The sequence below is a fragment of the Eptesicus fuscus genome, chromosome 19, assembly GCF_027574615.1.
Source record: "Eptesicus fuscus isolate TK198812 chromosome 19, DD_ASM_mEF_20220401, whole genome shotgun sequence".
Lineage (NCBI taxonomy): Eukaryota > Metazoa > Chordata > Mammalia > Chiroptera > Vespertilionidae > Eptesicus > Eptesicus fuscus.
The window spans coordinates 3,176,762-3,198,534 of record NC_072491.1 but is presented as its reverse complement, the minus strand read 5'-3'; the positions used below and the strand labels follow the sequence as shown (position 1 = coordinate 3,198,534).

Here is a 21,773-nt window from a genome sequence, read left to right as displayed (position 1 = left end):
TGGAGGTAACTATTTATATGCCAGGCCATAAACACTGAAGGGCAGGGACTGTGATCTGTCTTGTTCACTGGATGTACCAGCCACAGTGACAAGCTGAATGCTTACACAGTGAGCAGTAATGAGATGAGCATGGGATCGGGAATCACAAGCCTGGGATGAAGTGTTATGTCTGCCAATTCCTGACTTAGTGGAAAGTAATTTTTCTCTTCTGACTGTTGGATAGTTGTTGCAAAGATTAAATAAAAATATTTGTGAAAGCCCCATGAAAACTGTGCTTTAGCTCTTATCTTCAGATAGTCCAATGGGATGAAATTTGATAAAGATAAATTCATTTCAACTTTTATATAATGCAATACATAATATCTGGCATTTACTTTTAAAGCATTAACTGGCAAGAATAAGAAAGATTAGATTTAAAGCAGTTCACAGGAAAAAAAACAACAAGGTTTTAGTTGACCATAAGCTCAATATGATCAAAGGGTAATGTGGCTGCCAAAAAATGTTAATGCAGATTTCAGGCTGCATTAATAGAAGCACAGTATCCAGTTAATAGCTTCATTGTCTTCAGCAATTGTCCAGCCATATCGGAAGTAGTCAGTTCAGCTCTGGCCACCATGCTTTAAGAGGTACAGTGACAAACAGACTTTGTCATGAGTTTAGCGATGTGGATGGAGAAAGGTTTGAATACCATGTCATGTGCATATGGTTTGAGAATTAGGACTTTCCCCCCTAGGCGCATCAAAAAGACTTAAGTAGGATTTAACAGTCTTTCTCAGATACTCTAAAAGTTATTGTTTGTAAGAAGACTAACTTTCACAGGCACAGACCTAGATTGCCAAGGACCAGGAAGTGAAAGTTAGGGAAACAGCTCTAGCTAAAAGAGAAGTTATTTCGCCCTAACCAGTTTGGCTCAGTGGATAGAGCACGGCCTTCGGACTCAAGGATCCCGGGTTCGACTCCGGTCAAGGGCATGTACCTTGGTTGCGGGCACATGCCCAGTGGGGGGTGTGCAGGAGGCAGCTGATTGATGTTTCTCTCTCATCGATGTTTCTAACTTTCTATCCCTCTCCCTTCCTCTCTGTAAAAATCAATAAAATATATTAAAGAAAAAGAGAGAGAAGTTATTTCTAACTGGAAACATTCTAAAACAAGAAGGGTGGATGACAACATGATAGAGATGGATGTGGGTGGAACAAATCTAACTTACCCCTTTATGTAACTGAGCATTTTTTTGAGGCATTTGAAAATGTCCAAATGGTATTTTTCTTTTCTGATTAAATAATATTAATACTAATAACAACAACAAGAAACAAGAACTGAAGTAAAAAGTAAAACAAGGAGTTGTTTGGCTTAACAGGCACCAAAAGGCATGCTGGTGAAGGGAAATGAAATTTCCAGCTAGATAACATTAAATATATAGCCAGTGTCTTGGTTTGCACAGAGGAAATAGGCTTAGTCAAAACTGTATTCTACAAGTTGTTTTTCCTGGTATGACCTAGCTCCTGTAATTTCCAAGGAGGTGCAAAAAAATATTTACAAGTTCCTACAATGACAATCAAGCAAAAATTTGCTAATACTAAACTAGTGTTGTAATTACAAGACAACAATTTCTAGTGTATCGATCAACTTGAATAAGTATTCAATTTTCCCATGGGAGACTATTACACACATGCCACTGGCATTTAAAAATGATCCCTTGCTAATGTCTTGTTTCCTTACTCTATTCAAAATCCAGCTCTTTCCCCCTCATGTCCAGCTTCCATTTCCCCACACATTCTCTGCACACTCTGGTCTCCCCAGTAGGTGATAAGTAGTGTATAAAGATAACACCCGAGTTATCTTTATATCCCAGCTCCTCATGTTAAAATCACTCAATTAGTACAGTAAACTCAAAATTGTTCTTTATAATTTTCTTCCTTTAATAAAACATTGTTTAAAGTTAAACACTAATTTCTCATTATATTTTAACTAGAGGCCCGGTGCACGAAATTTGTGCATGGGTAGGGTCCATAGGCCTGGCAGGCGACCAGGGCCGATCTGTGGGATGACTGGAGGGGCGATCGGGGCCCCCCACTGGCACCCGCCTTGGCCATCCCTGCCCCCTGCCACTGGTTGCCTCCCTCTGGAGGCTGGGGGCAGCTCCTGCGTTGAGCGTCTGCCCCCTGTTGGTCAGTGAGCATCAGAGCGACCGGTCGTTGTGCCATTCCTTCCACCATTCGGTCGATTTGCATATTAGGCTTTTATTATATAGGACTGTTACACACAAGAAAGCCAAACCAGGCCATAAAGCCACACTGAACATTATGTGTGTTTCATTTCTTATTATAGCTACTCTTTGCAAAATATCTTAGGATACAAATTTCTTCTTCCCTTAAATTTTTCTCTGCATCCTAAATGAACATATTTAACAGGATTTCACTGTACTGACATAAATTACTAACACTCTACTTATTGCCCTCACTGTAGGTACATAGATAAGGTATGAACTTAAAAAACAGGTTCATTGACTTTAAAAGTAAATTTGTATGTGCCTTTTTGGAATGAACATACATTCAGATTTTTAAACATCTATTCTTCCAAGCCGAAGAAGTAAAGGAAAATGTAAAAAACAAAAAAGCTGAACACCTATCCTCTGCGAGGGAGCATGCAGTTTAGGACGTATTTGGTGCAGGTTAAGGCTTGTTGAACTTGTCACTGGATGCCTAGCCTGTTATTTATCTCTCCTCTCTTGTGGGCACTACCAAGAATTGCGCAGGTCATGGGAACACAATGCTCTGCGGCAGGATCAGGAGAACATAGTTTCAAATCTCCCATGTCAACCCCTCTGACAAAAACAGTCCACATTCCACTGGGAGGTGGGAGAATGAGTCAGTAAAGAGATAAAATAGTTGCCAGTTTGAAAATACAGTAACTAACTAAAAATGTTAAATGTCTTTTAAATTAGATACTCGTGTATTAAAGCAATTCTTTTTAAAAGATGGAAATGATGCACAATAAACATTTATTTAAGAAGCCACTAGAAACTAATTATAGATAACATATACTGAGTGTTTTCTGTGTGTTGGGCATACTTAAGTGCTCAACATACATTAACTCATGTATACCCTTCATCACAGCCATTTAAAATAGTAAGATCAACATCCTCATTTTACAGGTCAGAAAAAAGAGGCACAGAATGGTTAAGTAACTTGCACAGGATCACACAGCTAGGGGCAGGTGGGAAAGGGATATGAATTCAGGCAGGTCTGCTTCAGGACCCATTCTTTAACCCAGGGGTCCTCAAACTTTTTAAACAGGGGTCCAGTTCACTGTCCCTCAGACCGTTGGAGGGCCCGACTATAGTTTAAAAAAAACTATGAACAAATTCCTATGCACACTGCACATTATCTTATTTTGAAGTAAAAAAACAAAATGGCAAAAACACCCGCATGTGGCCCGCGGGCCGTAGTTTGAGGACGCCTGCTTTAACCTCTATGGATAGGTATCACTACAATCCATACTTTGATATTTGAAGGGCTTTTTGAGTTTATTAGCTTTAATAACATATGAAGAAAAACATTTATTGGCAATCAAGACTGTACAGAATTATTAAAACTAGAGGCCCAGTGCACGAAATTCATGCGTGTGTGTGTGTGTGTGTGTGTGTGTGTCCCTCAGCCCAGCCTGCACCTTCTCACAATCCGGATCCCTCGGGGGATGTCCAACTGCTGGTTTAGGCCCGATCACCAGACATCCCTCTCACAATCCGGGACCGCTGGCTTAACCCCTTGCCTGCCTGATCAATCGCCCCAACCACTCTGCCTGCCTGCCTGATTGCCCCTAACCTGCCTGCCTGCCTGCCTGATCGCCCCTAACTGCCTCTGCCTCAGCCCCTGCCGCCACAGCTTCATCCAGAAAGACATCCGGAAGGACATCCAGAAATTAGCATATTACGCTTTTATTATTATAGATGTTTTCACAACTAACTTTTAAGATCAGATGACTGAATCCAATATATCACTTCATTTAAGCCAATAGCACAACTAATCTAATCTAATCTTGCTATGGAATATATATTTTGCCTTTATTATACTTCATATGTGTAAGTGGGAGCCTTTTTATTTTTATTTTTTTGTTTGTTTGTTTTTTAAATATTTTTTATTGATTTTTTACAGAGAGGAAGATAGAGGGATAGAGAGTTAGAAACATCGATGATAGAGAAACATCGATCAGCTGCCTCTTGCACAACCCCTACTGGGGATGTGCCCGCAACCAAGGTACATGCCCTTGACCGGAATCGAACCTGGGACCTTTCAGTCCGCAGGCTGACGCTCTATCCACTGAGCCAGACCGGTTTCAGCGAGGGAGCCTTTTTATAAAGCATAAGTATGTGACACTATGTCACACTAAATACTTTGCACTGGCAAGATCTGGGATGTTTTATTCACATGAGTGTGCATTAACGTAATTCTACTACTTCTCAAATTCTAAATGCAATTATTCAACAGACATTTGAATACTTAACAAACACCAAGTAGTATGGATACAAAGATAAATAAGATGGTCTCTGCTTTCAAGGGAGGCCACAGTTACGAAACAATGAAAGTAAGTGCTTTTAGGGAGCTATGACCAAGGTTCCAAGGGAACAGAGTTCCACCTAATATGGCAAGAATGATGGCAGTTCCATGTGCGAAGGCATGGAGATGTAATATTTTCCTCTTAGGGAATAACAAGCAATTTAAATAGAACTAGAATGCAGGGTGTACAAGGTAAGCCAGGGAAAAAGTGACGAGAGATGAAGAATGAAGCTGCAGCTAGATAAATAAGTGTCTTAGAAGTCATAATAAAAAGACCCAACCATTGCAAGGATCTAAGAGGAACAGTGATGAGATCAAATGTGCTAATGATAGTGGCTATCACACTTTTTATTTTCAACAACAGAACCTGCACTCAAATGAAATATTATGCAGACTTCCAATTGATCATGTTAACTGCACTGGTTGAAATTGGAATGAGCCTGCTCGACTTCCTCCAGAAGCCTTTACCTAAGTTTCAAAACCATTGCTTTAGAAAGAAGTCATTACAACACTGGTATCTTCCCAATCATGTTCTATATACTTCAAGCCTCTCCCAATGTGATTCTAACTTCTCAGTATAAGGATTCATTCTCAAAGTTTACACATTCAATTACAGAATGAGGCATAACTAAGGAGATAGTACGAGGCCTTCAAAATTAATGACAAAAAGTTACAGTACAGAAAAAGAAAGATAAAGATTAATTATCAGCTTTTGTGCTCTTGAGTTAAATTATAATTTAAGTGACCACATTTTCTAACCTAAAGGTTAGGATTTATAGTTAGACATAATAGCCACAGATTATTCAAAACTCATACAGTGTTGGAAATATAGACTATAGGATTGTAACTAATAATTGTAATACTTTTCAAGACGGATGTACTTCAATTTCCTTACAATAACTCTGTATGTGAAAATCCTTCCCACCTGTGTTTGAGCCACCTGTCCTCCCATCTTATAAAATTAGGAGTTCTAAATGTGACCACTGAGAATGACTGTCACTGTGACACTGCTTCTTTCTCATGGCCATCTAATCCGTTCCCAGCAGTAACATGTAAAACTGAGTCAAGACATGCATGTCTTACCTGACAATTTACTACTCTTGACTCTTCACAGTGAGAAGTACTAATAAGAAAGCAAGGTCACAATCCTAGAGAAAAGGTATTTAATGATGTATTGTTTTACTTTATACAATCGAATCTAATCGAATCGAATCCCTACCATCCTTCCTTCTGCCTTTATCCTCCCCTGTTCCTTGCACTAACATTTTCAGGGAACAAAATCACTTAAAAAGTCTTAATAAATTTTGAATTGTCATCGCCGTTATAAATAGATTAACTTAAAACAAATTCTCAAAACAATGCTTAACACATATTAAGTGTTACAGAACAATCTCACTTTTCCCCATCAGACAAAACATGGAAAAAAACCAGCCACCACCCTATCATGCATTAAAAGTTCTCTTATAACATGTGGCTCAAGGCCAACTACTGACAATTATTAAGAGGAGGAAGACGGGAGAGAAGCAGAGGACATAAATGTAATCCTTCAGTACATCATTTGACCAATATGTATAATACATTCACGTATAAGCATGTTTAAGAAATGTTACTTTAAAAGAAACAACATAAACATCATTGTTAGGAAAATACCATCTCATATGATATCATAAACTCAGTCCAAAACTTGGCATTCAATGGGTCATTTCTGGGCATACTCTAAGGCGGCGGTCGCCAACCAGTGGTGTGCGGACCGAAAGGTTGGCGACCGCTGCTCTAAGGTAAGGGCGAGTTTCTGAAAAATATTCCATGAATAGATATTTTTTAAGAGACTGTACAATTACTGTGTTGATTTTAACAATACATCAAATAAAGTTAACTAAAAATAAATGCTGATAGGATTTTTAAATTATACACACTGTGTCTAATTGTCCACATAGTAATACAAAAATGTTCATAACTTAAGATAAATTGATATTTTCCTCTAGCTTGTGAAAATTGCAATAACCTTTCTATTTAGAATATGTCTGATTAAACCACATTCAATAACTGAAATTCAAACAATCTCCCAGATGAAACAGTTGGGAAAAAACAAAGAGGCGTTTCTATCATTCTGAATGGTCTACAGATGCTACAGATATGATGACCCAACACTAAAGACTAGCATGGCTGGAATATGGAAAAGATAAATATGAAAGAAAATCCTTTCAGAATAATGAGCGAAATGCAATTTACAGTGTCATCTGTGACTAAAATTCTGAACTCAGCCTTTCTTATTTTTAAAACTTTTGCCCAAATTTCTGCAGATTACAAGGTCTAAACACTTTAAAATCCCACTTGGTGGACTTACACATACATATTAGTATTAGGTAATATTTTATGCTTAATAAGTCTAGAAAATATATTTCAAAACCCAATTTACATAAAGCATGTTGCACTGCTGATTGCATTTTACAGAAAAGAAAAACTGGGAACAGAAAAATTAAGTGACATTTAAAAAGTGACACTGGGTTAAATAATGAAATTGAGAACATAAATCAGCCTTAAATTCTAATTAAAATTTCTAAATCATTACCTCTTTTCTCACAGATTTTGGCACAAATATTTTTTAAACGCAGTCTACTTTTTTTTGCATGTATTTGAACATTTTTTAAATTACATACCCTCATTAATGATAAACCCCAGTAATGAACTTATTTACCTCACCATGCTCTAAAGTTAGCAATCCTTTGAGATAGTCCCTTGGGATTAAAAAGAAAAGAAATACTTCTCTTAATATCACATTTTTAATCTTCATTTTTACTCATTTGTTCAATAGAGGAACTAAGAGCCTATACTAAAAAAATCAGTGGCATCATTCAAACTATTCCCTACATTTTTATAATATTCAATTATGCCAGAGGAATAAAACTGTGCCCATTAACCTAAAGTTGGGCTCTCAACCCATAGACAGCATGAAAAAAATTATTTTCTTTCTGTCTAATGCATGAAACAAAACAAAAACTACTAAAGCTCTTAAAAGATACCTGAACACTAATATACCTGCACGCTTAGCTCTTATCCTTTAAATCCCTTCTCTAAGAATAAGACTTCTCTAAAAGTGGGGAGAGGTGTTACTCTAAGAAAGCCAAGCTTGAACAGAATAAAGAAAAGTAAATTTGATTAATGATCCTTAATAAAGTTTGGTTAGTTCTTCCCTCTTTCCCTAATCCAACGAAGTTTGAGCTAACCCATAAGCAAGTTTTACTCATATTTTCACACTCAGTTTTGTCATATCACCAAAGCAGAGATTTCAGAATGAAAACTCCCCAAGAACATCATTCAATATCTCCTGTGATTCCAAATAAACCCGACTGCACTAACAAAAAGGAAAAAAAAATCTCCCTTGAAAGTTTCAAGAGTATGTAGTTGTTCTTTTATCAAAATAGAATTTTTCACAAGTGACCTAAATAGAACTGCACCTTAGGAAAATCGAGCCTTTAATTCTGGAGAATAATTTGCACCTAGAGGAAAATTCAAGGTGATGGTTTTCTCCACATGTGGACTTCAGAGCAAACCGATGTATTCTGAATTGCCGTAGCTTGGGTATACCGAGTGGTTGGGCTGCTGCAAGACCCCGTCCTAGTGAGAGTATCTTGTAACAAGGTGCTTCCGATACCTCAGTACCTAAACCACCTGGGCTGGGGTTCCAGACAAACCTGACCATAAAAATTCTGGCATTTTAATTAGGTTTCAATGTATTCCTTAGATGGTAAAGCACAAATCACACGACAATTTTCCCATTCGGGTAAAACATTGACAAGGAGCACGTAAGGAGCACAACTTTGCACTTAAGAAGCCCATAAACACTAACTTTATCCCCAAACACTTTTGGGAAAGAGCCAATTCAAGGAATGCACTGATAAATCTTACATTATGCCAAAAATCTGTTGCTAAATTGTTGTATGCCAACTGATTTTCCATAAAACAAAACACATTTTATAAGTAGCATTAAAAAAGCATTAATTATTTGATGGTACCTTTTAGTCAGCCCTTTTTTGTAAAATATGGACTTCTCATATACTAACATAACTAACCATTATTTAATTTGTTGTGTAATCTTATACTTGTAAACATCAAATTTCTTAAAGTGAGCACAGCTGTTTTCATAGGCCAACTTCATCCCAGCATTACTGCCTTCTCCCCATTTCCCAAGTTCTAAAAATGTAAACCCAAAAACCAGCTGTCCATCTGTGGTAGCATATACAGCAATACTAGAAAACTTGAAAAAAGAAATGGAGTGGTTTTTTAAAATGTAAAATAGAAATGTAAATGTATTCCCAAAAAGAGGTCAATGAATTCTTTTTGGTAATGATCACAACACATGCCCAATAAACATTATTTTAAGAAGTATCAAGATAAGCACGTCTCAGATCGCTTTTCCATATGTCTATCACCTGAAGGAACCCAAAACCTGTTTGTCTCCACGAACACTGACCTCCAGGATGCCGCCAAGGTCAATGAGACCTACAGGAGGGATATGCTGAGTAAGTGCTGATTTGCCCAGTTCTAGGGTTCCCTTTAAAAATAGAGAAGGGAGAAACAAAAATAACATTTATTCACATCTCACAGGAAGTGATGTCTTAGGTTTTAACATTCAAGTACCCCAACCACAGGGTTTTACATAGACATCTATCAGAAATAGCCAAAGGGGCGTCACCTCACAGAACCAGGCACAACTGCTGCACAGAAAGAACGAACCGGACCCCTTACACCCTGGACCGAGAACCTTCCGGATCGTTTCCTGGCTACAGGCCACGACGACTCCATTTCAACATGAGGGTTCTTTCTCTCTTGACCCAACTTTTTGAAGAAGACAAACCACACAAGATCCTTAACCAAGGGAAGCACCCACAGGTCAGAGGCTCAGGTGAAGGAAGGAGCCTGCAGATGGGGAACCGATGACACTAAATTCACCGGGAAGGGTCCCGGCTGACCTCTTATCCTTCACCAGAGACCCCTCTGACATCTCCCCAGCAATCCCAGTCTTGCGCCTTTCACAAACCAGACATTTTCTTGGGTGAGATTTAAAACTGAAACACTTTTACCCACTTGGAATAATCTGTTTAAGCTAGACTCAAAAAACCTTATCGATTTGAAAGTACTATGTTTTGAAATTTCCCAGGAACTTTCAAATATGAAAAAAAGAAAAGAAAAAGACAAGTCAGAGCTAGCGCTTGATCCTTTCCAAGTGACCCCACGGAGAGCAGTTTCACGACGGACAACTCATTCTAACGTCTGGTGAACAGGTCCCACGCGTGGTGACAGCGGAAGAGGAAAGAGGGGAAACCTCGGGAAACCTGGGCACGAGCACCGGGTCTCCCAGTCGGCCGAGGACTGGGCTGGGGGAGTCCCCCGGTTGCTTCCAGGGACGCTCCCGAGGGGCGGGTGGCCCCGGGTCAACGCGATTCCTTAACCCCCGGTTCTAACTCCACTCCGCTCAGGGCACACAGGCCGCGGCCACAGCGGATCCAGTGCTCCGGTGTCCTCCCCTTTTCCTCCCACGGAGCCCCGAGCCCGACACCTGAAACCACCGAGACAAACATCACCTTGTTTCGGGGCCGCGGAGTTTGTAGTCGGTATTTTTAAAGTCCACCTGGCACCGAGTCAGTTGGGGTGTGTGTGTGTGTGTGTGTGTGTGAAAGATTAACCCGTTTCCTGCATAAACAGGGAAGGACTCACGGCCATTCAGGCAGTTCCCTCTCTCCCAAGTAACTTTCTGATCCCTGAGTCCCAAAATAACCAGGAGCAACAAACACCCAACATTGGCATGGCAACGTCCACACATCCTGCCCCAGCGCAGCCCGCAGTCGGATTCGCTCTCGCCTGGTTCCCACCCAGACGGGTCCTCCCGGTCCCTCTCGCTTCCACCCTGTCCTGCCGGCTTCCCCCCCGAGTTCTGCCGAAATCCGCCCCTTCGGCGGGCAGGGGCACACGCCGGGCGCCTCGTCCCAAGGGCAGAGTTTCTCCCAACTGCCCCACCAACGCGTCCGGGGGGCTGCCTGCGGCCCCGCGCGCACCTGGCCGGCCCTCGCCCCCTCCCCGCCCGCCACGGCGCCCCAGCGAGCGGCCCACCTGCCTCCCGTCGCCGGTCCCCGCGCCCGGTCGCCCTGCCAACTCCTGCCCCCCAGCGGCCCTCCCCCTGCCCCGAGCCCCCACCACTCTGCGGCCCGACCACGAGCGGCAGAGGCGCCAAAAAGGCCCCGCGACCGGCTGACCCCGCGCGACGCCCCCCAGAGGCCGGGTCCCGAGCGCCTGTCAGCGCCCCCGGAAGGGGTCCGCCGGGGGGGCTGAGCTCGCCGGGTGCCCTGTCCTCCCTGACAACCTCTCCCCACCAACCGCACTCACCGGGCTGGCTCCGGCCGCGGGGGTCGGGGGTCGCGCGAGCAGGCCGCCAGCCCGTCCGCCGCGGCTCCCACCCTCCGGCACGCGCTCCCCGCCAGCGCGCGCCCCAGGCCCGACGCGCGCCTGAAGCGCCTGGGGGGCGGGGGGGAGGGCGCACGTGGCCGCGCGAGCGCCAGGGGGGGAGGGGGCGCGGGGTGAACGGACACGGGGTGGGGGGCGGGGGCAGGGGGCGCGACGAGAGCCACGGCTCGGCGGCGTCCGCGGAGAGAAAGCCGCCTCGACCGTGTCCGTCATGGCGCGCGGCGGCGGCGGCGGCTCCTCCGGCCTCCCCATTCCCTCGCCTTTAGTTTGACCTTTCCCTCCAGTGTGTCTGAGGGAGAGCGGCGATGCGCGCGCGCGTGTGCCAGCGCGTGTGTGCGCGCGTGCGCGCGCGCGCGTGGGGAAGGGGCCGGGTTCGCTCCCCGACGCCTGACGTCACTGTCATGGCAACGGCAGCCCCGCCCCTCGATTCCCATTTCCTGCCCCCGCCCCCTGTGCACGGTCCGGAACCTCACGTGCTCACTCACACGCACGCACGCACGTACGCACGCACGCAGGCACGCTGGGAGCGCGTGCGCCCAGAGCGCTGGGCGGGGGGAGGAGGGGTTGGGGTGTGGGTCCTCTGGGCCTCCCGGTCGCTTTTCTGAATTCGACCAATCCCGTGAGAGGGCGCCGTGGGCGGGGCAGGCTCGGCGGGAGAGCGGCGTGAAAAAACGTCCCGAGGTAGAATGCAAGCTTTTCCTCTGCGGCCGAGCACTGGTGGAGAAAGGGGTGCGTTGCCCGGGAGTTTAGGGAGAAGGAGGAGGGGGCGGGGGGGTAGTTGAGGAATGGGAACCCGGGCCCCCAGTTTAGGGGAGGTTAACCCTTATCCAACTGGGACCGCGACAGTCAACCTCGTACTGCAGTGTGGCCCGGCCCCTAATGCTGTGTGGCCTTGGACGGGTTCCTTACACACTCTGAACTGAACGTCTTGAGTAGAATGGGGTTAGTGAACTCGACCACGGTGCTTGGGAAGGTGAAAAGAGAAGGTGGAAAAACGCCTCACCAGGCACATGGGAGACCCTACATCAGTGTGGAGCCCACAACCTCCTTCCTCCACAAATGGGGACTCAGGGCGCAGAGAGACTGAAAAGATTAAATGACTCTATCACTGTCAGTATATCTTATCTGGCCTTCCCTGAGAGAGAGGGAAAATTCCAGGAAACCTTCCGGAGCTCCCTTTGCTATCTGCCCCTTTGCTATCTGCGGGGCTTTTTTAGCCGCCCCCGCACCTCCCCCCATTCATGCACAAGTTTAGTTAGAGCTCAGGACTTCAGAGCTGGACAGCCCTGGGGCAACTTCCCAAAGGCCTTTTGTGGGCTTTTTCCTTTGCATCTGAACAAGGAACAGAATGGCGCTTTTCCTAAGTTCCTCTAGGGTGGAAGTTTCCTCTAAAGTTTTTGGTTAAAGTTTAAACACTGGGACAAGAATGTGCACGTATCTAGCTGGTGGGGAGAGGTTAAATCAGTGAACCGAGGTGTATGCCCTGTCCACTGAGCAGGCAGGAATGCCTTTCCAGCCGGGAAGGCGCCCGTGACCTTCAAGGCCGTGCAGGCACCCTCGGATTCAGGTGCCCTGGTGACCGAATCATTGCTCAGACTTGTGCTTAGCTCTTTCTTCTAACTTAGCTGTGCATCACTGCCTCCCAGCACTTCTCCAATGCAGCGGTAAGGCTTAACTCTAGATTTGCTGTTAACTTTTTTCTCCCTCCCTATCGTGTAGCCCCAAACCTAAACCTGATGCCGGTAAAGGACACCACCCATTCATCAAACATGCCCTTCTCTTTCCATGAATTCACTCACTTGACCCTCCCACGTTTCAGCTAAAATGTAGTCTCTTCCAAAACGTCTTGCTGGATCTACTCAGCTGGAGTGAAATAGTCCCTTTTCCCGTGCACTTGTACTAGGTGTACCGGTTAATAATGCGGATTTTGTAATCAAAGGAAACACGATAATTTCAAGAGAAACATCAGAAGGGCTTTATTCAAAGTAATGTCCATTGCTAGCTACACACTTCTCCCATATTTCCGATAATTTGTGGATACTGTCCCAATAGAACTTTTCTGGTTTTGAGGCAAACCATTCAGAGACCCAATTTTCCACTTTGTGTACATTTTGAAGTGCTGCTCAGAAAGTGCGTGTGCCATCGATCGGAACAAGTGGTCATCTGAAGGAGCGAGGTCTGGTGAACACGGCGGGTGGGTTCATACTTCCCAGGCAAGATCTTTAACGTGTCTTTAACTGGCTTTGAAGTGTGTGATGGTGCGTTATCATGAAGCAAAATTACTTTGCCGTGTCTTCTGGCCCATTCTGGTTGTTTTACGATCAAAGCATGGTTCAAATTGATTATTCGTTGTCGGTAGCGATCAGTATTAATGGTTTCACCTGGTTTTAGGAGCGCATAATACACCACACCTTCCTGATCCCACCAAACGCAGAGCATTGTCTTCTGTCTGAAGCGATTTGGCCTTGCAGTCGATGTTGATGGTTGACCTGGATCAACCCATGATTTTGTGCGTTTGGGATTCTCAAAATAAATCCACTTTTCATCGCCAGTCACAATTTGATGCAAAAAAAGGCTTTCTTTTCATGCTGTTGAAGCAACATTTTACTGATGACTTTTCGGTTTTCCATTTGTCTTTCAGTTCAGTTGATGTGGCACCCATTTTCCTTCCTTTAAAATCTTTCCCATTGCTTGTAAATGATCGGAAATTGTTTGCTGAGCAACGTTTAATCTTTCTGCAAGTTGTTTTTGAGTTTGACACGCATCTTCATCCAATAATGCTTGTAATGGTTGGTCTTCAAACTTTTTCGGTTGACCTGGACGTTCTTTGTCTTTCACATGGAAATCATCACTTTTAAAGCGTTTAAACCAGTGTTCACAAGTATCTTGCGATGGAGCATGTTCACCATAAGCTTCCCGAAGTATGCGGTAACTTTCAGCAGCACTTTTCTTCAAAATAAAGTAATGAATTAAAACTTCCCGCAAATGCTCTTTTTTTTTTTTTTTGGGCACGAAATTCGACATTTTTAAGTGTAAAAATATCTATGATGTTAACACCTTCAGAAAATTTGACATGAAGTTTAGAAGCTTGCTGTCAATACAACAAAATAGCATACATATCAAATCGCATATACACTGAGTGGCCAGATTATTATGATCTCTGAACACATAATAATCTGGCCACTCAGTGTGTGTGTGTGTGTGTATTAGAGGCCCGGTGCATGAATTCGTGCATGGGTGGGGTCCGGTCAGCCTGGCCAGGGGGAGGGGACATGGGCGGTTGGCCGGCCTGCCTGCTGGTCGAACTCCTGGTCAAGGGGACAATTTGCATATTAGCCTTTTATTATATAGGATATACACTGAGTGGCCAGATTATTATGCGTTCAGAGATCATAATAATCTGGCCACTCAGTGTATATCAACATATGTGTAACTCCATCTATTGTAAAAAATCCGCATTATTAACCGGTACACCTGCTTGGGACACTGTTCCTCGAAGACTTTGTGCTCTGTGATTTATGCACATGTCACCTACAGAAAGCTGCTCTGAACATCCGTGCCCCAATTCTAGCATCTTATGGTCTAATACAGCACTTATTACCCATTCTGTTACGGCCTGATTTATTTGCCTTCTCCATCAGACTGTAAAACTCTTCAATGGCAGGAATCATGCTACTTCCACTTTGCATTTCCAGCACCTTCCTCAGAACCACAACACTACTGATCAACCAGCCATTGAATTGGCAGAATGGGCACCCTGCCTGTTTCATAAAGTTGTTAGGAGTAGACTTTACCTTGTTTATATCTCTGAACTTAAGATTTTCTGGCAAGTTACGAGTTCTCCTTAAATCTTGGACTACTCTAAAATGCACCTGAAATTACATGGTCACACTCATGCTATGGAAGAGGGCATTGGCAGTAGCACAGGATCCTGATCTTGTAGAACAAGAAGCAAGAGGTCCAGGGAAGAAGAGGTAGTCATTTCTTCACTGCTATTGAGGACGTAGAATGAGAGATTTTTCAGACGCTGGGGATGAGATCGTCGGCAGATGTATCTGATGTTGCTCCCAGAACAGGGGGAAATTATGTAAAGAGGAGTCTTTGAAAAAGATCAAGCAATGCTTGCTTACTCTGAAGTGGTAGCGTGTGTTTACATGTCTTATCTTCCCCCCTGGAATGTGAGCTACTGGAAGGCTGGGCCCTTGGCTTATTTTATTCATGTTTGTAACTCTAACGCCTACCAGGTTCTCTGGCACAAGGTGGACACTCAGTACTTGTTTATTCAATGAATGAATGTATTCTAAGCTCCATGAAGGAATAAAGCTATTACATTTCTTTGATTCTCATAAAGCGATACCCTAGTATTATGCTGGTAATAGGTAGGTACTTGAAATAACAACGAATGAATGAAAGGGTAGCGATGAGGTAGGAAAGACCTACCACAATATCGGGAACTTAATACATTCCATTCATTAGCCCCGTTAATCAATCCCCCATCAACCCTGTACTGTTGGCATTGGTTCAGATAAGGAAGCTAAAGCTTAAGGTGGGAACCGGACTGGGCCAAGGTCACACTTTTAGTTGTTGGCTAAGTCGGGTTTGATTACAAGTTCACCTAATTTGGAAATAGACTGTCATGGAAGGTATTTTGCTCCTGCTGGTGACTCAACATTTGTTAGTGTCCACCCCTGTTTGGTCAAGACCGTAGTCTTCTGCTTTGTATCAGAAATATCAGGGCTCCTGTTGCTTCAATGGGAGGAAATAGGCCTGCATTCCATGCAGTGAGTATGCACAAGGCAGGCTAAATGAGGGCCGTGTTTTCCTTTTCTTTTATTAATTATTTTTCCGTAGCTGAAATGATGATTCCTTAATTTTAGAATACAAAGGTTGGGCCTGTAAAGCTAGGATGTTTAAAATTGGCCTTTGGGACATGAAGGACCCAGCTGACGCCTTTTTGGAGGCTAGTACAGGGAAACGGAAAACGTATTTGAATTCGTGACATTGTCAGCTGAGCTAAGGTGAATCTTGGCATTTAAAAGGCAAACATTAAAAAGTGGGGTCAGAAGAGAGCCAGGTGTGTTTGCGAAAAGGGCCTCGTTAGAAAAAGGGGAGGAAATTCAGTTCTTGTCTCGAGGGTCTCTGCCCCAGGATCACGGGAGGCCCTTGGAGTTTGAGTCAGAGCTCAGGCAGAGTCACAAGCACCCCCTTGACCGGCGGGCACTCTATCTGGGACATCTTTCACTAAAGCATCAGCTTGTCGGGGGAGGTGGTGAATGAGGAAGAAGTGAGGAAGAGAGCCTCCACACACAGTTACCTGGACCGCTCACTCAGTCCTGGGGTGAAAAAGGGGAATCACCTGTTCTACCTTCAGAGCCTGTGAAAACCGGTGCATTGGAATTAGCAAGCTGTCTGCAGGCTGTGCACTGCACAACCCCAGGAGGTGCTATTTACATGGGCGTCTCTCTGGGGCTGTATAGTACCCAACCTGCATAAACATGTAGCAATGCTGACTGACGTGTACCAGGCCATCTCTGTCTACCTTGGCAATTTAACTGATTATACCTCTGATAATACAAATCAATATTTATTGAATGCCAGTTATCATATAAAAAACTCTAATGGATATTATTGTACAGAGTTTTATCTAAAGATCTGGCCAAGTCACATTTGATTACAAGTTCACCTAAGTGCATATTTCAAAGTGCTTATTAAACTGATTTCACTACCATTCATGTGTTTATTCTAATAAACAACAATAGAGCATCTAAGTTCCAGGCATGATTCAAAAAAAGATGGTTTCAACAAATGTACTAAACACTAATTACAGCCTGGCCGGCGTGGCTCAGTGGTTGAGCGTTGATCTATGAACCAGGAGGTCATGATTTGATTCCCAGTCAGGGCACATGCCCAGGTTGTGGGCTTAGGCCCCGGTGGGGGATGTGCAGGAGGCAGCTGATCAATGATTCTCTCTCATTGATGTTTCTTTAAAGATTTTTTTTTTTTAAATTTCAGAGAGGAAGAGAGAGGGGGAGAGAGAGAGAAACATCAATGATTAGAGAATCGTCTATTGGCCGCCTCCTGCACGCCCCCTTCCCTCCCCCTCCCGCAATCTGAACATGTGCCCTTGACTGGAATCGAACCCAGGACCCTTCAGTCTGTAGGCTGATGCTCTATTCATGGAGCCAAACCCACTAGGGCTCATCATTGATGTTTCTGTCCCTCCCTCTCCCTTCCTCTCGGAAATAAATAAAAATATGTTAAAAAACAAACAAAAAACCCCCACTAATTACAAATTTTAGAAAAAAACAATTACCTGATTTCTTAAACAATAAAACTTATGCTTTTTTCAGCTTATTCATGCCGTTCTCCAGATCCTCTTTGATAGACACTTATCCACTAAAACTTGGATATGACAGCTGGCTCATCCATTGCAGACAATGCAATTTACCAGGATGTCCCAGTGAATGAAGCTTTTATCCACCTTTCCCCCGGCCCCCAGTCTCCCGCCCTGTTTCTTTTCCCTCCTCGCTCTTTCAGAGGAGGTGCCAGAAAGTTAGGTTGGCTGCTTAAGGGTTTCCAGGAGTGCTGGGGAAAGCATCTTTAGTAGGTGAGTCCATGGCTCCCTTGTCCAGGAAAGAGTGTGATCAGCCTGTAGCCCCCGGTCACTCTGGGGAAGAAAGCTGACTTCCATGTAGACACATTTGACTTGGACTGTTATCTGAGCAAGAAATAAATGAAAATTTGGGAGGTTATTTGTTATAGAAGCAAGCTTTCTTCAATGGATTAACTAGAAAAGTAAATGATATGTCCATATTGAAACCCCCATATTTGTGGAGCTGCTCATACATACAAGTAGGGTTAAATTCTTAATTTTGGAGCCCCCAATCAAGTAGTTTTATTCCAAGTCTTTGATGGCCTTTATATACACACTAGGAGCCCGTTGCACGAAGTTTCGTGCAATAGACTTTTCCTTCACCTGGCTGCCGGCACCAGTTATCCGCCAGCAGCAGTTTTCCTCTGGCCACCCGCCGATCGGAGCGCCTCCAGCCAGCACGATCGGCCACCCCAAGAGGAACTCCGATCTGGAGGTGCTCCGATTGGGCGGGTGGCCAGAGGAAAACTGCTGCTGGCGGAAAACTGGTGCCGGCAGCCACGCAATCGGCCACCCCGAGTTCTGCCACCAGCGTCTTCCGCAGCGCCGGCCTAAGCAGCACCGGCCTAAGCAGCGCCGGCCATTTAAGCCAGCGGGAGGAGCGGGGGGCGGGGACTCGCGAGTCCCCGCCCCCCGCTCCTACTGCCAGCCAATTGGCCACCCTGAGTCCCGCCCCCCCGTGCCTCCAGCCGGCCCAATCGTGGGCGTAGTGGAGTGATGGTAATTTGCATATTACCATTTTATTAGGTATGACTAGAGGCCCGGTGCACAAAATTTGTGCACGAGGGGCGGGGGGGGGATCCCTCAGCCTGACCTGCACCCTCTCCAATCCAGGAGCCCTCAGGGGATGTCCTACTGACAGCTTAGGCCCGCTCCCCGTGGGGAGAGCAGTCTGGCCTCCCTCTGCAGGAGGCGACTGGGCTGATCAGGGGAAGGCACTGCCCCCATCACCCCGCTGCTGCTGCCACTGCCAGCCGCCGCAGCTGCCAAGGTATTTTCATCAACATGGACTCCAGTCCCTTCACCACAAAAAAATGACAACTTTCTTTAGACATTTACAAGATGTCTCTTTCATAGGCTATGACATTTCTTTCTTTTGTCCTCACCTGAGGATATTTTTTCCATTGATTTTTAGAGAGCATAGAAGAGAGAGGGAAAGACAGAGAGAAACATCAATGTGAGAGGGACACTTTGATTGGTTGCCTTCTGCATGAGCCCTGACCTGGGCCCCGGCCAGGGAGGAGCCTGCAACCTAGGTACATGCCCTTGACCAGTATCGAACCTGGACCCTGCAGTCAGCAGGCCAAGGATCTATCCACTGAGGCAAACTGGCTAGGGCAGGATATGACATTTCTTAGCCCCTCTAGCAGTGGACCTTCGTTTTTTCCTCCAGGAGTGAGGTGGAAAAACCCTAGATCACCTTCTTGGATTCTTATTACCCAAGTTACCAAGAACACTGCAAGTGGCGTACGGGGAGCTTAGCCAATGAGCGGTCAGAAAAGGTGTTTCCTCTGCAGCTCACATGCAGAGGTGGGACTGCCAGCGTGCCATGGCTGGCAGGCCCTGTTCTCTGCGGGCCTGCGCCATCTGTGGCTGGCCTCACCGCGCACGCAGTCCCCTCCCACCCACCTGTGCGCGCAGCCTCCTCTCAAGCAGTCGTGACGTTATGGTGTCCTGGACAATTTGCGTATTACCTCTTAATATAGATAGATAGTAGATCACTGTCACGCAGTTCCAGAAGCTGATAATTAGTTTTAAAAAAAGCCACCAGGAGGAACTAATACACACACATACAGATCACTGAGCCATACACACACGTACAAACCTACATGCCCGTTACAGAACAGCTGGGGGCAGAGCCGCAGGCCACTTTCTTTATTCTTGCTCTTATCAAGATCAATATCAGCCTCTTCCTCACCATTATGCTGTAAGTCAAAGCACTCTAAGACGTCTGAAATAGTAACCTTGACCATTTCAGGACCTGGGGGGGGGGGGCGTGAGTGGTCCCCAGGAAGGTGGTAGGCTGTTTTTGCTGAGTCGTCATGCTCTCTCTGTGATGTCTGTCCTGTGACCTTATGCGGCATGCAGCTCTAGGCCAGGCATCTGTGTCCAAATGGCCCTCAGCTCCTCCAGAATGACCGTAGAGATGGCATTTCCTGTTGATATTTTATGTGAGAATCAGCATAAAGGACTACAGCGTGGCTAAGTGAGCTTTCCAGTCTCCCCAGGATGGGGCTTGGGTCCACCCCTGCAGGCCAGGAGCGTGCCCTGGGGCCACCCATCCCCGTCTTTCTGTTGGGCTGACAGTCTGAACCAAGCTAGAGGCCAAGGGACACAATGCAGTAAGAGCCAGAGAGGTGAGGGTGGCTAAACTGTGATAAAATCCATGCGTCTAGGGGAGCTGCAAAAGTCACTCCTGTCAGATGTCCTTACAGTCACCCGCCGGATTGCTCCTGCCAGATGCTCCGAGGCTATGAGCAAAGCCCGGCACTATGTTAGACAGGGACAAGCCCTCCAGCTCCAACCAAGCCTCGGGAATAATCATGGAGGCCCTTTATCCGTTTCCTTGGTAATGCATAGGAAGGAGTATTTATTAGAGTAACCACCGTGTGCAAGGTGCTTTCCTAGGTGCTCTGTATATGCCGGGTATTCAAGCCTCATAACGGCCTTGCAAGGTTAGAAGGAGCAGCAAGGAATAAGGAATTATCTGGAAGATGAGAAAGCAAATTCAGGGCATGTAAGCGACCTGCTCAATGTCACTGCAGCGGTGATGTCAATGTGCGCAAAGAGCGCTCTTTGAAAAAAGGCAGCTTGTGTATGGAAGAGCTAATTCCAAGATCATGGGTATTTTAAGCACATTTTTACCGAAGAAAAAAAAAAAGTTAATATGGTAAACATTAAAAAATAGGTATACTCACAAATAACTCCCATCAGGAATAATTTGGAATTAAAGGGTTTTAAATGATCTCTACCTTATTTTTCTGGGAGGGGAGCCAAGTCCTTAATAAGAATTTCTGCAAAGGAGGAACCTGGGACTGAATCTTATTTATAGAGGCAAAGATGATTTTTATTTTAATCTCACATTCTTACTCTCCACTCGAATTTGCCAATGAATACAGGAACAGCAAATAATGTGAAGACTTACTTTGGGGTTGTCTAAGTCCTCCTCACCCCGACTGCAAATCCCAGGTTAGGTGAAGGCAGGTGGGTGCTGAGTCAAACCTAACGGTGCTCTCCTGCCTTGCCTCTCTCTAGTCCTCAGCAAAATGTCATGTTCATGCTGTAGAACAGGTATCACTCAATTTATGTTTAGTAACTGATCGAGTTAAAATGGGGTGGGCTCAGTGCTATGCTGCAGCCTGCTCACACCGGCTTACCAGAGCTGACCACACACACCTCTTCCTGACTCTGCATTCCGTGACATCTCATTGGCAGCTTGAAATTGGCTATTGTGGGAGTGTTTACACCATGGAAATTGGCAGGTGCTACCAATCAGGGCTTTTATTCATTTCCCAGCACACGGCTGCATAGATTGTTTCGTTTGCTCAAAAATACCTGCTGTCTTCATGTGGGTCTCTGTGCTGCCCTTCCCGGTGAGAAGGGTATTGAAGCCAGGCTTGACCATATGACTTGCTTGGTCAATGGCCTGTGACCAGGAGTACCTGTGCCATTTCTAAGCAGAGGCACATGTGCTGAGTTTTTCTTTTCCTTTTGCCACCAGCTGGCATGTCTCAGATAGTGGCTAGGACTTCAATCCGAGTCCTAGAATAAAGAGAACGTGAAGCAAACCCCAGCCAGCCTGTACAGGCCCTGGACACAAGCAGGGAATAAGTCTTTCCTTTTGTAAAGAGGTGGGGTTTGTTTGTTGTTACCCCAGCATTAAGTAGGCTAGGCTGATGATACAACAGTTAGGATCTATAATTGAGGTGTTGGCATAACAGAAAACCTAAATTGTGGGGCATTAACTCGGGTTGGGAGTAGGAAGCAAAAAATATGTTATTAAAGGATAGATAAAGGCAGCCCGTGTTATCGTGTTGTGATGCATTTGGTAAAACTCACCTGTGGCCACTGGGAAAACAGATATGTACTGAATGAGCTTGTGA

The 21,773-nt window shown here is 45.0% G+C and overlaps 1 protein-coding gene across 14 annotated transcripts in view; it reads right to left on the bottom strand.

Annotated features, from left to right (window-relative positions):
- Nucleotides 1-11,332, bottom strand: part of LOC114228096 (uncharacterized) — a 38,788-nt gene extending 27,456 nt beyond the window's left edge. For 5 of the 14 annotated variants that reach the window (XR_008554575.1, XR_008554576.1, XR_008554581.1 and 2 more), the window contains exons 1-2: nt 10,941-11,332; nt 9,031-9,111 (exon numbers count right to left, since the gene is read on the bottom strand). Coding sequence is in view for 2 of the 14 variants with exons in the window: in XM_054708560.1 (XP_054564535.1) it covers nt 9,031-9,111; nt 10,941-11,270 (411 nt within the window). In the remaining 12 variants the exon portion in view is untranslated. Of the gene's footprint in view, nt 1-7,254; nt 7,295-9,030; nt 9,112-10,141; nt 10,222-10,940 lie in introns of those variants that run through there. The other 9 variants (XR_008554582.1, XR_008554580.1, XR_008554584.1 and 6 more) reach the window with 7 other exon arrangements.
- Nucleotides 11,333-21,773: the final 10,441 nt, after the last annotated feature.